The sequence below is a fragment of the Corylus avellana genome, chromosome ca3 (genome assembly GCF_901000735.1).
Source record: "Corylus avellana chromosome ca3, CavTom2PMs-1.0".
NCBI classification, from domain to species: Eukaryota; Viridiplantae; Streptophyta; class Magnoliopsida; order Fagales; family Betulaceae; genus Corylus; species Corylus avellana.
The window spans coordinates 21,588,119-21,603,000 of record NC_081543.1 but is presented as its reverse complement, the minus strand read 5'-3'; the positions used below and the strand labels follow the sequence as shown (position 1 = coordinate 21,603,000).

The 14,882-nt window shown below is 35.9% G+C and overlaps 1 protein-coding gene and 1 pseudogene across 1 annotated transcript in view; one reads left to right on the top strand and one right to left on the bottom strand.

The window, feature by feature from the left end:
- Nucleotides 1–349: 349 nt before the first annotated feature.
- Nucleotides 350–4,972, bottom strand: LOC132173807 (kiwellin-1-like; annotated as a pseudogene).
- A 7,030-nt stretch (nt 4,973–12,002) lies between these two features.
- LOC132174261 (coatomer subunit gamma-like) overlaps nt 12,003–14,882 on the top strand; it is a 5,395-nt gene continuing 2,515 nt past the window's right edge. Inside the window, exons 1-8 of the mRNA XM_059585946.1 lie at nt 12,003–12,218; nt 12,744–12,841; nt 12,949–12,999; nt 13,197–13,310; nt 13,447–13,647; nt 13,734–13,835; nt 14,562–14,669; nt 14,748–14,879. Coding sequence (XP_059441929.1) covers nt 12,173–12,218; nt 12,744–12,841; nt 12,949–12,999; nt 13,197–13,310; nt 13,447–13,647; nt 13,734–13,835; nt 14,562–14,669; nt 14,748–14,879 — 852 coding nt within the window. The 5' untranslated portion in view covers nt 12,003–12,172. The remainder of the gene's footprint in view (nt 12,219–12,743; nt 12,842–12,948; nt 13,000–13,196; nt 13,311–13,446; nt 13,648–13,733; nt 13,836–14,561; nt 14,670–14,747; nt 14,880–14,882) is intronic.

The following is a 14,882-nucleotide window of genomic DNA, read 5'->3' as shown; positions in this document are numbered from 1 at the left end:
AGTTAGGAAAAGTATCAAAGTGAATTGGACCATTAAATAGAGAAGATTGTATCATACCAAGTATACTTGTCTGAAAATTAACAAACCTAGCATCACGAAGACATAACGAAACAGAAGCATTAATACCTAGTATGGTTAATGGTTTAACAGCAACTTGAACAGATCCAATGTGTAAAAACTTAAACCCTTTTACCAAAGAATCATTAATAAATTTTTTACCAAACCAGAAGCAACCTAAGTGTTACATAAGATATATTGAAAATGCAGTTACATTACTTAGTACACGAAACAACCAAATAAACACCTTCGAATATGTTTCTCACATGGTATTCTTTGCATACGGTGGAAATTAAGCATTAGACCAGTAAATATCTAATTTGCCCTACTTATTTTTTGGCACTCCCAAAGGCCTTCCAAATAGCTTGAGAGGCATCAACGATATTGTTGTTGGAAATTGCTTTGAATTAATCATGCCATGAATCCCACATGGGTCAAATGGTCGGTGGAGTTCACTAACCAAGCCGTCAAAGCAATAGTGAAAGGTTGTTGCACCAACCAAGCCATCGGAGGAATAGTGCATGGTTTTTGCACCAACCATTCTCACCAACCCTTCTACACCATATATAAGGAGCATCAAGCTTCAATGTTTCATGTGTGCTAAGACAAGAAAAGTATAGAGAGAGAAAAAAAGAAGGAAAGGTTGATAGAAAAAGGTATAGAGAGATAAGTCTAGTGTTAGGCATATAAGAATTGCAGATCACAACATAGAAGAGTTGTGTGCAATCTCTCTCTGAAATATCTCTTGTAAAGTCTCCCCGTTATTTTCTACCAAAATAGTGAAATCTCTGCAACTTGGTGGATGTAGGCAGTATTGGATGAACCACGTATAAATTTCTTGTCTTGTGTATGTTTGTGCATGTTTATAGTACTAATAAAAAATACACGTGTATGTTCTGTCTAGGAAAGATTGGATTTTAAGTGAGACCGGTGTGACTCCTCCAATCTTACCTGGGAACGTACCGAGCTGTATCTTTGGTAAAATACTATTTATCGTACTTGTGTGTGATAAGTGCCAAATATTGCATATTTGGACCTCTTTATTTACATTAGTTAATCCTTTAGCTGTGTCGTTATTTAATATTTTGTGTTAGTTTTGTGTTTTTAGTGTTTTGTAGGTCATTAAAGAAAAACTACAGCTTTAAAGGGAAAAATGCAAAGTTTGGAAGGAAGCATACTTTGAGAAGACCTAGATGATGTGGTTAAGTCTAACCAAATCCAAGAAAAGGTTAAATCAGATTAAACTTCAAATTGGATAAGATTTCGGATCGGATTCAAATTCAGATTCTGTATATGTCTCGATATTTTGACCATAACTCTCCGCTCAAATTTCGGATTGAAGTGATTCAAATGGAATTGGAAAGCTAACTCAAAATACTACAATTCGTTGTGAAATAGGATTTTCCTAATTCGTACAGTTACTATGTCAAAATTGCCCCACAATTAAGAGACACAAATCTGGACGAATCCTATTCTGATTTCAGACTTCTATTTTGACTGGGAGACAGACCTCCGAATTATCTAGGTTTAATAAGGTTTTTAGGACTTTCCTAAGCCTATAAATAGACTTCTTTGCATTCAAGAAAAGGGACACAAACCTAGAGAGCAAAATTCTTTTGTTTAGTTTTTCTTTAGGTTTAGGTTTAAGTTTAGATTTTATTTTTATGTGGAGCTAAATTCCCAACTAAGGTTGGGGATGAAGCCTCACTGATGAAGAACAACATCACTTTTATGTAAGTTTTTATTATTCTGATTTTATTGGGTTTTATATTTCAATTGTTTTACTTCTAATCAATTGTATGGAGTGATTCTTGGATATCTCTTGTGATTCAAGGGATACATGTGATGATTTGAGATAATTTCATATGATTGATTGCTTGGCTTTTAACTCATAAAAATTGGATATCCCTTGTGATTTGTTCTACGGATACATCTGGTGTTTCAATTGAATTTGGATTCCTTTTGTGATTTGGTCAATGAATGGATACATGAGATGGTTTTGATTAATTCTTTGAAGCATAGTAAAATATATCTATGATTTAATTTGTGAGAACTTCGGATTAATATTGATGAACATAAAGTATGTTGTTATGATTTGGTGAGTGTGAATTCCCAAACCTTAGTACCTTTATCCTTAGATATACTTATTTTATTTAGTTTATGTTTATCCTTTAATTTTCAAAACTCAAAAATCAAAACCCTTTTGGAACTAGATTAGGATTTAATTAATTTAGATATAAATTGCTCTTTCAAAAATACAATTCTCTGCGGGATCGACCTCGCACTTGCAATCCATTAAACTACAATTGATTCGTGCACTTGCGAGTTAAATAAATTTGCACAACAGTGTGTTGTTGTCTTCTTAACAGATTGGATCCCAAGATCCTCAAGAGGAATTAGTGGCGCCTAATTTCCTAACAATTGGTATCAGAGCGAGGTTGCGGATTTCTACTCGTTAAGAAGAAATGCAGTCCTTGAAGTTTGAGATTGATAGGTTCGACGGGAAAATGAACTTTGGCTTGTGGCAAATACAAGTCAAGGACATCCTAATCCAATCTGGGCTACACAAAACGTTGAGAGGTATACCCGCCTCTAGTCCTAGTGATGATGACGAAAAATCTGGTACTAGCGACGTAGATTGGGAGGATTTGGATCTGAAGGCGGCGAGTTCCATTCGGTTGTGTCTGGCTAAGAACGTTCTTGCTAATGTGCAAGGGACGTCAACAGAAAAGGAGCTTTGGGAGAAGCTCGAGGAGATGTATCAGACGAAGGGAGTCTCTAACCGGGTGTACCTGAAGGAGCAGTTTCATACACTGCGAATGGCTGAGGGTACGACTATTTCAGACCATTTGAGTGTTCTCAATGGAATCGTCTCTGAACTCGAAGCTCTAGGAGTTCAAATGGACGATGAAGATAAGGCCTTGAGGCTTATCTGGTCTCTTCCATCTTCCTATGAACATATGAAGCCAATTTTGATTCATGGGAAGGAGAAGATTTTCTTCTTAGAAGTTACCAGCAAACTTCTGTCAGAGGAAAGAAGGCTGAGTGGTGGACATAATTCTACACTTGAGAACTCGGCGTTGGTAGTTGCAAATTGGAAGAAAAAGAACCCTGTGAAGGGAAATCTTGTATGCTGGGGGTGCGGGCAATCTGGACACCTTAAAAGAAATTGCCCAAAGAAAGGAGCAGGTTCGGCAGGTTGCTCCAAAAACACTAATAGTGTTTCTCTCGCTGCAGTGAGAGATGATTATGATGATGCTCTTTGATAAAGGCATGTACATTCTCTGGCATAACCGCTAAAAATGTCAGGATAATGGATGTGTTCTATTAGCAGGTCCACAATTGCATACGGGACATTGGTTTGGTCTTTGATGTCGGGTATGTGGTGGAAAAGGGTGTCGATGGCTGATGAACTTCCGGGGGAACCAAACATGGAAGTTGCACCATATTTTTCAGCAGGATTTTTTCGACATGTGCCTGAAAGGAAAATTCTTAGAATGGTTTAATTCTAAGTGCATGTGCTTTTTATGGTGGAGCATGATAATTCTTGTAGAATTATGACTGTTGGTGTAGACAGTGTTTTGTACGACATCCCAAGGAGTGGGGATGGGCATCGGTCAAGATGCTGACCTGAGGTCTCAGGTGGAGGTTGCAAAATTCAAGTCATGGTAGAGATTGTAGCGACTTTATGGAATTCAAGTCAAGGTGGAGATTGTTGGAAATTGCCTTGAATTAATCAAGCCATGAATCCCACATGGGTCAAATGGTTGGTGGAGTTCACCAACAAGCCGTCAAAGCAATAGTGAAAGGTTGTTGCACCAACCAAGCCGTCGGAGGAATAGTGCATGGTTGTTGCACCAACCATTCTCACCAACCTTTCTACACCATATATAAGGAGCATCAAGCTTCAATGTTTCATGTGTGCTAAGACAAGAAAAGTATAGAGAGAGAAAAAAAGAAGGAAAGGTTGAGAGAAAAAGGTATAGAGAGATAAGTCTAGTGTTAGGCATATAAGAATTGCAGATCACAACATAGAAGAGTTGTGTGCAATCTCTCTCTGAAATATCTTTTGTAAAGTCTCCCCGTTATTTTCTACCAAAATAGTGAAATCTCTGCAACTTGGTGGATGTAGGCAGTATTGGCCGAACCACTTATAAATTTCTTGTCTTGTGTATGTTTGTGCATGTTTATAGTACTAATCAAAAATACACGTGTATGTTATGTCTAGGAAAGATTGGATTTTAAGTGAGACCGGTGTGACTCCTCCAATCTTACCTGGGAACGTACCGAGCTGTATCTTTGGTAAAATACTATTTATCGTACTTGTGTGTTGTTGTCTTCTTGACGGATTGGATCCCAAGATCCTCAAGAGAAATTAGTGGCGCCTAATTTCCTAACAATTGTTAGGACATGGAGGTTGTTAATCATGGTTAGCATCAGACCCCATAGTGGAATCACACTCATCAACCACTTTCGCCTTAACATTCTTTCCATTGCTGTGGATGGTAATATACTTTAAACATCTCCGCTTATGGTTGAACCATCCCGTTGAGAGCGCCGCCACAGGGGTGTCGTTCGAGTGGTATTTGTTGTCACATTCCGATGGTGTACCTCCATCCCCACCTTTCTCAAAGCTGTTGATAGTTAGCATGGCCTTTGTACGACTAGATACAGGTGGTGAACACTTGTAAGTTGTGTAAGACTTGCCTTTCACACAACACACAGAGTCATTCTCTTCGTTACACTGTCCTAAAGGAGCCTTTTCTCTTCGTTACACTGTCCTAAAGGAGCCTTTTTACCCCTTATATCACCACTGGGCTTGCAAGTCTGAGCATCAGCTAGCGCTTGACCACTTTGTAACAAGAAGAAGAAAGAGGAAGAGAACAAAGACAGTGGAAGAAATTTGGTTCTGCATCTTCAATATATTCCCTCTCCCTCTCTCTGGTTATGTTTTTGTGTGAGGAACATAAACTGGCAGTGGGCTATATATAGAGATCATATTAACCACTCAAAATAGATATCTTTAATGTAAAATTAGGACGTGTTTGCAGTCTTCTTTTGCAGGTTTCTTTGAAATATTAGTTGGTATTTTTTTAAAGTATGATGGACAAGAACAACTCGAGACAAAATGGGGGAAACCATATAAAAGGGCGTGTTGATTACGCCACGATATATACTTTTACAATTGCCTTAGTTTTGAATCTTCTCGTGATTGTCGTTTGTGCATCTGTATCACATGATTCAGATCCCTTAATTAACTCAACGAGACAAAACTGTATATCCTTAATTTACCCTTAGAATCTTTCGGCAGCCAATGAGGCTTCATGCAAATGAGCTTAAATAAATCTAAATATATTAACTTTTTATATGTTCAGAATCTCAAAATTTCATCGCAAAACTCGCCTTGAAGAAAGGGTGTATCTTTTTTGTCTTAAAGTGCATGTTCCAGCCACCAACGTGACAAGAAACACAGCAAAAGCTTCATGAACGTGGTGAATTTTTTAATTTAATTTCACTGCATCTTTTTTTTTTTTTTTTTTTTAAGTTTTCCATTTGCGGATCTAAAATGTTTTTAATGTTTAGTTAACAAATGGATAATCAAAATATCAGTGGAAAGGTATCTTTATCTTTTAACCAAAGCTTAAATTCTTTTAAGGAATAATGAGAATTGTTAACACAATTTCCGGTCACCCTAAAAGATTAAGGTTAGACTGGGATTGAGTCGTGCATGAGCTGGGGTCGTGCCAGAGGAAAAAGAGTTTGGACAGTATAAGAGCAAGATTTTATGAATTAATTCCTCCTCCTTATTAATGGTGCATGCCATATATATATATATACACATGTGTCAGACTACAACACGCACACAGTGAAAGAATCTCTTCTATCAAAAAAAAAAACGCACACACAGTACAATATCTTACAAAGGATGGTCAATATCTTTCATCAGGAGGTGCAGGGACATGCGTTTGTCAGGATGGACATCCCCTTTGTACGAGTGTCCTTGCGATTGGTGTGGTCTTACCTTGCTGTGGGCCCATCTCCATCATGGGAGGAATGTGCTCGAGTCAGGTTTGCATGCGGTGACTACCATGGATGACAGGATTGTGCAAATAAGTGGGACGGCCTTGGTGGGGCCTTTGGGACACGTCTACCAGGCAATGGAGGGCTTGATGAGCGACCTGCTATAGTGCTACTGGAGACCCCTCGCCTCGTCTCTGGCGGGCTGATTTTCTCTCCAACAAGAATGAAAATGAATATTTTGCCATGCATGCTGATCACTGCCAAAACAGTATAAAATTATTGTCGGACAAGAGATTCTTCGATCCACAAACATCCAATGGAAAACACCTAGTACACAATGGGAAATCCTAGAAAAGAAGGATCCTAGCTAGCTAGATCAAGGTTTGTTTTTGTTATTTTTTAATCGGATGGAGAAAATTTGCTGTCTCCCCTACATGTCCTAGAACCATAATTCTGGTTAATGTTATAGCACCTGGCATATATTACAATCAAATATGTTATCACAAAGCAAAAGACAGGAAAATAGTTGTCAGAATTTTTTACCCCCCCAAAACTCGGAAACAAAATGGTCTATCAACTGAGCCTAATACATTAGTTTGAGTTAATTGAGACAATTTCCGTGGCATCTGGAATCCCAAAAACCATAAACCACAACAGGACATTTTCCTTTGTTTTTGTTCAGATTATCGAAAGAAAAAATTCTGCTTTCCTAAAAAGTGCTTGAGATTAGTTTACAATGAATAATGCTCATTCAAGTATGATAATTATTCAAACTAAATTTCCATTAAGCTACAAAAACAATGAGTACAACCCCATTGTCTGTGATGGGTAAATGAAGTCAAAAGTTATCGGTTCCCAAGAGGTAGCTCAATCGGCTGAGAACCATGCCTTATAAAACGGAGGTCACTAGTTTGAATTCTACTTCTCCCTTTTGTGTGGACATGTCAATGAAAAAAAAAAAAAAAAAAGTCAAGGGTTATCTAAGCCAAAATCAACTGCCTTCCTGTCATTGGAACATCAAGAAAATCAGATTCAAGTGAAATTTATGTACAATGCTCATGTATCTATCAACCTAAGATCATTGAGCTCATACTCCACGCATAAACTTAAGCTTTGTCCTAATGTCATATTAAATCATTATTTATCTTAAAAAAGTCAGCAGAGTTTCGGGGATTAATGAACTGAAAAGTAAAAGACACATAATAATAGCTTCTATTAGATCAGAAAGCATGTAAGAACAATATCAATTTTCTTAGTCAATTCCTGTTGTAAATTGACTAAATTCTGGATATATTACTTTTGGGTTCGCATGGTAGTCCACGACTTTCAGAACAAATTGCTGTTTCCTTGAGTATTGAAAAATCTGAAATTAAAAGCTGCAGACACCAATAGTAATTGATTAGAGAAAATCCAATTGCAATGGTGATGATATGTGGAGTAAAACCCATTCCAGCCCAACCCGACAGCCATTCACCTATCAAAACAATCAATCATTTGTTACATCATTCACATACTTGGAGGTGCTCGCATGATAAAGAAACAGATACATATCAAATGAATATTCTCAAGCTCACTCCACAAGGAGGAATGTATTCTCACAGACACAACTAAATGATCAGAAAAAAGAAACCAGGCAGAGCTAATATTTTACATTCTGGCCATATAATTGGCTTAGGAAAATCAAATAATAAAATTGTGAAATTGAGATTTCCACACATAATAAAAATAATATAAGTTGTCAGTGATCCAATAAAATGAATCTCAGAGTACATGCAGATAAATATAGCAGTAAACAAAATAAAAGCATCTATCTACTGTCCTTCACATATGTACATAATTTTGTTAAGATTTTAACAACTCATGCTCTGTCCTTCAGCTCCTTTAAAAGGTTTTACAGTGGATGACAGTTCCTGATCACTACACAAATCTGGAATATTTAATCTGCAGTTAATGCTCCTACAAATTCTCAGTGGAGTTCCATCAATTTTGTCTGAGAATATAAAGATCTAACTGTACATGACTGAAAAAAATTTCTCAAAGAATGGGCAGCTTGATAGCTACTTTCCTCTTAAAACCGACCTAGAAATGTCTTCCCATTTGAGTTTTTTGCGCCTAAAAGTTGCACACCAATTTCTCAAATCTAAGTTATCAAACATAATTTTCCAGGAAAAAAAAAAATTACACGTTGACCAAGGTTTAAGAATAGTCAATATAGACACATTATTTCAAACATGTTGGTTCTATGAAATTCCTGAAAAGTTGTTAATTCATTATATCTACATGCATATAAATAACGTGTCTCTTAAAATTTGAAATATCATGGAAAATGAGCACAATATAGAGCAAACTGAAGAGAAGGTGGGTGGGTAGAATCCACCAGTGAACCCATAGGTCAGAAATTTTTTTTTTAAAAAAAAATTATTTTTTAATAAAAAATGTTGGCATTTTAGGATTTTCACCCCCCTTCATTAGGATTTAACAAAAAATCCTAACGGGAGGTCACTACAAAAAAAATGACATTTTCTGACGTGGCTACAGTATAAGTTTTTTTTGCCACGTCAGCAATTTTCTGACGGGTGAATTTTAAAACGTCAGAAAATAATTTTCTGACGTGCTAAAAATTGGAACGTTTGGAAAATTTTAACGATTTTAAATATTTAAAAATTATTTATTTTCTGACGTGGCAAAAGTTACCACGTCAGAAAAATTCTGACGTGTCGGACTGCCACGTCAGAAAATTCTGACGTGGTGAATTGCCACGTCAGAAAATTCTGACGTGGCATTGTGCCACGTCAGCATTTTCTGACGTGGTAATTCACCATGTCAGAAAATATATTTAAATATATTATTATATATATATGTGCAGATATTTTTTTTTTCAAATAATTTTTTTTAGAGTGATTTCCTGACGTGCCAGGTGTAGCACGTCAGAAATTTCTGACGTGCAACACCTGGCACGTCAGGAAATTTTCAGAAATTTCCTCTAGCCATCCTGGCGGGCGTTTGAATTTTGAATTTTTTTGTTTTTTATCTTGTCTTTCCCCAGCGCGCCATGCCTGGCCTCCTCATTTGTTTTTCCCACTCCCTCAATATATCTCCCTTCTGTCCACAGATTGAAGAAAGCCGAAGAAGGAGAAGACAAAGAAAAGGCCGGAGAAGAGAAGAAGAAAAAGAAAAAGAAAAAGAAAGGGAGAAGATCAGAAGAAGAGAAGAAGAGAAGAAGAAAAAGAAAAAGAAAAAGAAAGGGAGAAGAGAAGAAGAGGAGAAGCTGCAAAAGAAAAAGAAAGGGATAAGAGAAGAAGAGGAGAAGCAGAAGAAAAAAAAACAAAAGGAGAAGATCAGAAGAAGAGGAAGAAGAAGAGAAAATTAGAAGAGAGAGAAAGAAAAATGAGAGCTCACCATGGTGCAGATCGTGCAGATCGTGCAGATTGATCTGTGTTGGAGAAACACAGATCTGCACGTACGGCAGCGTGAGGGAGCTGCCGTGCGTGCAGAGTAATTCAAAAAAAAAAAAAAATAATTTAATTAATTAATAATTAAAAATTCCAGAAAAAAAAATAAAAAAAAAATTAATTAATTTTTATTTAATTTTTTAATTTTCTGACGTGTGTCTACCACGTCAGAAAAATTCTGACGTGGCAAAAATGCAACGTCAGAAAAATTTTCTGACGTGTGAGTGGGTAACACGTCAGAATTTTCTGACGTGTTGCCTAGTCACACGTCAGGAAATTTTTTTTCCTGACACCTACGTTTCTGACACTCGACACGCGTCAGAAACGACCCGTCAGAAAAATTTCCTGACGTGTCGGACACTGGAACACGTCAGGAAACTCATGTCAGGAAAAAATGGTTTTTTTGTAGTGGTTGTTATGTGTTGTTAACATGAACATTGATGGATTGTTTGTAAGAAATTCCATTTAAGTATGTCCCTTTATGTCACATATATTATTGTAATTATAAAATTACGGTGTTCAATATTCTATTCCAATTTGAAGCTTATTATGTAAATCAAATATTATGAATTAAATGACTGATTTAATTCTTGTGGAACAAGTATTTGATTTCAATCAAATATTTTGAATTAAATCACTGATTTAATTCTTGTGGAACAAGTATTTGATTTCATTAAAGATTTTATTTTGTGGAATCAATTAGCTGTATTGATTTGATTTTTATTCCTTGATGGGAGGAATAATTAAGGTAACAGCTCTAATTGAGGATCCCCTGACCTACCTATAAATAAGGCATGTGTATTCCATCAATTGGCACTCACTGGTAGGCATAGGTCAGAAGAACCTCTCAATAAAATTGTTTAGTTTTAGTTTGATTGCTGTGGAGTCGTTCTTCAAGCTGCTTGAGCAAAGCAATGGCTGGAGGTACATATACATATATATATTAAATTTCCGCTGCTAATTATATTGTTAATTAGCATTTATATATATTCAATATCTTACATTGTTTTGTTTCTTTTTGGGATTTTGGTCGATCGGTATCTGCTTGCTGTCATGCCTATGGGGGCTTTATATATGTGAAACACTATACTCACTTTGTTTGTTTGTTAATGCCTTTTTCTTTATTTTTTTAATGATATGATACGATATAAAGATAAAATAGTTTTGATTTTGGCTATTTTGTGTTTCGAGAAGAAGTTATAAGGAATATATATGGCATGTCGATTGTTATCTATTAATTATCACTACGATTGTTGTGATTTTTCTATTTAACGGATAATTTAGTGATTAATAAAATTAATCTCAAAACTTGTGTTTATAAAAAGGTTTAATTTTTCTTATGAATCTAAAAGATCTAAGTTCTCTTTGAGTATATTTGTAAGGTCTAAATTCTCTAATAAACTATTCCAAATATTATCAAAAAAAGTCGCAAGATGTTTAGATCGAGGTTGCTTATTTATATGAAACAATAAAAGTGAGCGTGGTGGAAACACTAAATACATCCCTTATTTACAAAATTCAAAAAAACCATGAAATAAATAAATTAAAAAAAAAAATTAAAAGATTAAGATAAAGATTTGGTATTTTCACAAACACTTATTTTTGTTATTTGATATTGATGTGTGACATGTGCCATTATTTTAATAGAAAGCACGCACAAGACTTAATTTGTGCCAAGTACTCGATCCCTATATATATAAGAATTATTTTTCAATCATATGATGATGTTTTGACACGTTTCTTTCTCTCATGAATGTTGAAATAATAATTACTAATTTTAATTAGTAACAACCATTCAAAAAAAATTGTTCTTTTTATCTCAAATGAGAGACATTTTTTGGAATGAGAAAAGCTATTCAGTAGATTCTCGTACTAACAGTATGTTTGAGATTGTGTTTGAGAAATAGAGTTTTTAAGTCAAAAAACACTTTTTAACAAAAGTTTAATTTTTAAACTTTTACCAAAAGTGCATTTTGACTATTTTTAAGCTTTTTGAACCCTTAAAAGCGCTTTTAATTTTTTATCAAACAATTATTTTTTTCTTCAAACGAACTTTTTGAGTACTAAACGCACTTTTAAGCTCCTCAAATGCATCCCAAACAGGCCCTAAGATGATGTAATATTGAAAATTAGCCTTTTATATCAACGAGCATTTGTAATAGAAAAAAATCAATGGCTGATTTCTCATGCCAAATCACCGTAATTATATTTCAGTCGTAAGAAAATCTATTAAATATCATATCTCAAAAGGATTCTGCACCGAGCAGTAGTCATTCGACGGTGGATTTATCGCACTCCCTTGCCGAGCGGTTGGATCTTGGAAGGATTTTCATTTCTCACGTCATTTTCTAAAAATTTTAGGGGTATTTCAGGAATTCCATTTTTGTTCTTGACGTGGCGCACTCATTTGGGTGAGTACCTTTGTACTGCAAGTACATCAAATAGTTTCGCCCGCACCAGATCAACGCCATTTCGAGCCCACCTTCCTTGGCCCTGTGGGTTGCGCAGCATCGTCGTCTTAATTCGCATCCGAGCCCTCTTCAAAAACTTAGGCCAGTGCTCTCACATAACGAGAGAGAGAGAGAGAGAGTGTAGAGCTCTGGGCGTTCCTTCTAGATCTCGAAGATTCATCAAATTCAGCGATGGCTCAGCCACTAGTGAAGAAGGACGATGATCGTGACGACGAAGGTATTTCTTGCACCGCTTCAAATCCGTGTTCTTCCCCAATTGACTATCACTTTTGTATTTGCTATCCTTACATTCGAAAACGATTTCAATTTGAATTCTCAATTTTGTATATTACACTGTTAGATCAGTCGTTCAGGTTCCAGATCTGTTTACGCATTGCTATTTTGTTTCAATCATGAATGCGTTTGGTGATAATAGGAATCAAAAATTGAAAGGATTAGTGACTTGGTCCGTAATATTCGTTGATCTGGTTTAGTCTTGGTTGATCTGATTGCTTTCATTTTGTTTATGATTTTCGGAGTTAGGTTGCAATTATCCCCGCGCTTGAAATCACGGTATAAATCGTGGAAATGTACAAATCTGATTATGTCGTTCACTCTGATACTGACGATTTAGGAATTTAGATCTTGTAGCTTCCCCTTCCATTTGGTGCAATGCAATCTTAACCGTGTGAATTGTTGTAGATTACAAGTTCAAATAGGAACAGTTGATCCTAATTTTGTATTGCATTGCATTGCTTTACAGCGGAGTACTCTCCATTTCTGGGGATCGAGAAGGGTGCCGTTCTACAGGAAGCTAGAGTTTTCAATGACCCTCAACTAGATCCTAGGAGATGCTCTCAGGTTTTTGCTTAGCACAGATGGATTCTCTGTCCGCATTTTGTTTAATTACTTCTTTGTTGCTGCTCAGGAAATGATTCTTAATGTGCTTCATGTCTTATCATTTTCAGGTTATTACAAAGCTTTTGTACCTACTGAATCAAGGGGAGACATTCACAAAGGTCATTTTATTTCCTTACCATTCTTTCTGGATTTTTATTCCCGTAGAAGATCCATGCTTCTTTGACGTGTTATTAGCAATTCTTGTATTTTTTTGATGAATTTTTGTGTGCGTTAAATTTATATATCGAACTTGCAGAATTATGTTACTGTGTGGTCAATCCTTTTCTGAAGTTGTGTTTTTGGATAAAATTTATAGGTCGAAGCCACAGAAGTTTTCTTTGCTGTGACTAAACTTTTCCAGTCAAGAGATATAGGGTTGAGGAGAATGGTTTATCTGATGATAAAGGAGCTCTCTCCTTCTGCAGATGAGGTTTACTTTCCCTAGTCGGTTTATTTATTTTGTTTTAAATGCTATTTTTATTCAGTAAAAAATTTATTTTGTTTTATATGCCCCTCATTTGTTCAAAGATAGGTACTGAATGGGTTAATTTATTTTCTATAAAAAGGTTATTATTGTGACAAGCTCCCTCATGAAGGACATGAATAGCAAGACGGACATGTATCGGGCAAATGCTATTCGTGTCCTTTGTCGGATAACGGATGGAACCCTTTTGACCCAAATTGAGCGATACTTGAAACAAGCAATTGTTGACAAGAATCCAGTTGTTGCAAGTGCAGCCTTAGTTAGTGGGATTCATTTGCTCCAGGTATAATCCAATTGTTCATAGCAGTAAGTTTTATATGCATATTTCTCTTGTCCTACGTTGTCCTCTCAATTTTATTTTGGCCACAGACAAACCCAGAGATTGTGAAGAGGTGGAGTAATGAGGTTCAGGAAGCTGTTCAATCAAGGGCAGCCCTTGTACAGTTTCATGCACTGGGTTTACTTCATCAGGTATGCTGGATTATTGCTTTGATTTATATTCGGGGTTTTTTTTTTTTTTTTTGAGATTGTGGAGTAGGTTAGTAGATTAAGAGCGTGTTTGAGATTGCATTAGAAAGTAGAGATTTTTAAGCCAAAAAGAGTTCTTTAAAAAAAAAAAAAAAAAAAAAAAAAAAAAAAAGAAGAAGAAGAAGAAGAAAGCTTCAATTTAAGCTTTTTAAGAAAGTGCGTTCTTGCTATTTTTAGAGTAAAAAGGTCAAAAAAGTACTTTTGAAGTTTTTTTACCAAACATATCAGCTTTTTGTTTGGCACAACTTTTTAGGTACTAAAAATACTTTTTAGGATGCCTAACGGAATCCCAATCAGACTCTAAAACCAAATGTGTAGTGATTTGATCACATGATTATCAAAGTAAATACTTGCTTTATTAGGTAAATGGTTGGTTGTAAGAGACATCTATTTAAGGCTGCCTATTTACTAGGATCTTTGCTTGTTTCTGTAAATTTTTTCTCTATAAACATTAGGATTGGATAGCTAAATCACTCTACATTATGAATTCGTTAGGTTGTGCACAGGTGTAAAGTGATTTTTCACAGTTGTTTTTGGACTATATAGATATGGTGTTATTCATGATTATAATTTTTGAACTTCAGGGGCCAATAGTCAGTCATCATTGATTAATATTTTAAATATTTCATTTAGAATTAAAAGGTTCTGATAACCATTTCAAACTTGCAGATAAGGCAGAATGATCGGCTAGCTGTAAGCAAGTTGGTTACCAGCTTGACAAGGGGAACGGTGCGCTCTCCTTTGGCCCAATGCCTCTTGATTCGTTACACCAGTCAGGTGTGTATCTGCTCTATCATATTGTTCACTAGGGGAGTTACTTCTTTTTGTCATCTTTATCAAGTATTCTCTGTGCAGGTTATTCGTGAATCAGCCACCAGCACACAAACAGGAGACCGCCCTTTTTATGATTTTCTCGAGGGTTGTTTACGTCACAAGGCTGAAATGGTCATTTTTGAGGCTGCCAGAGCAATCACAGAGCTCAATGGTGTT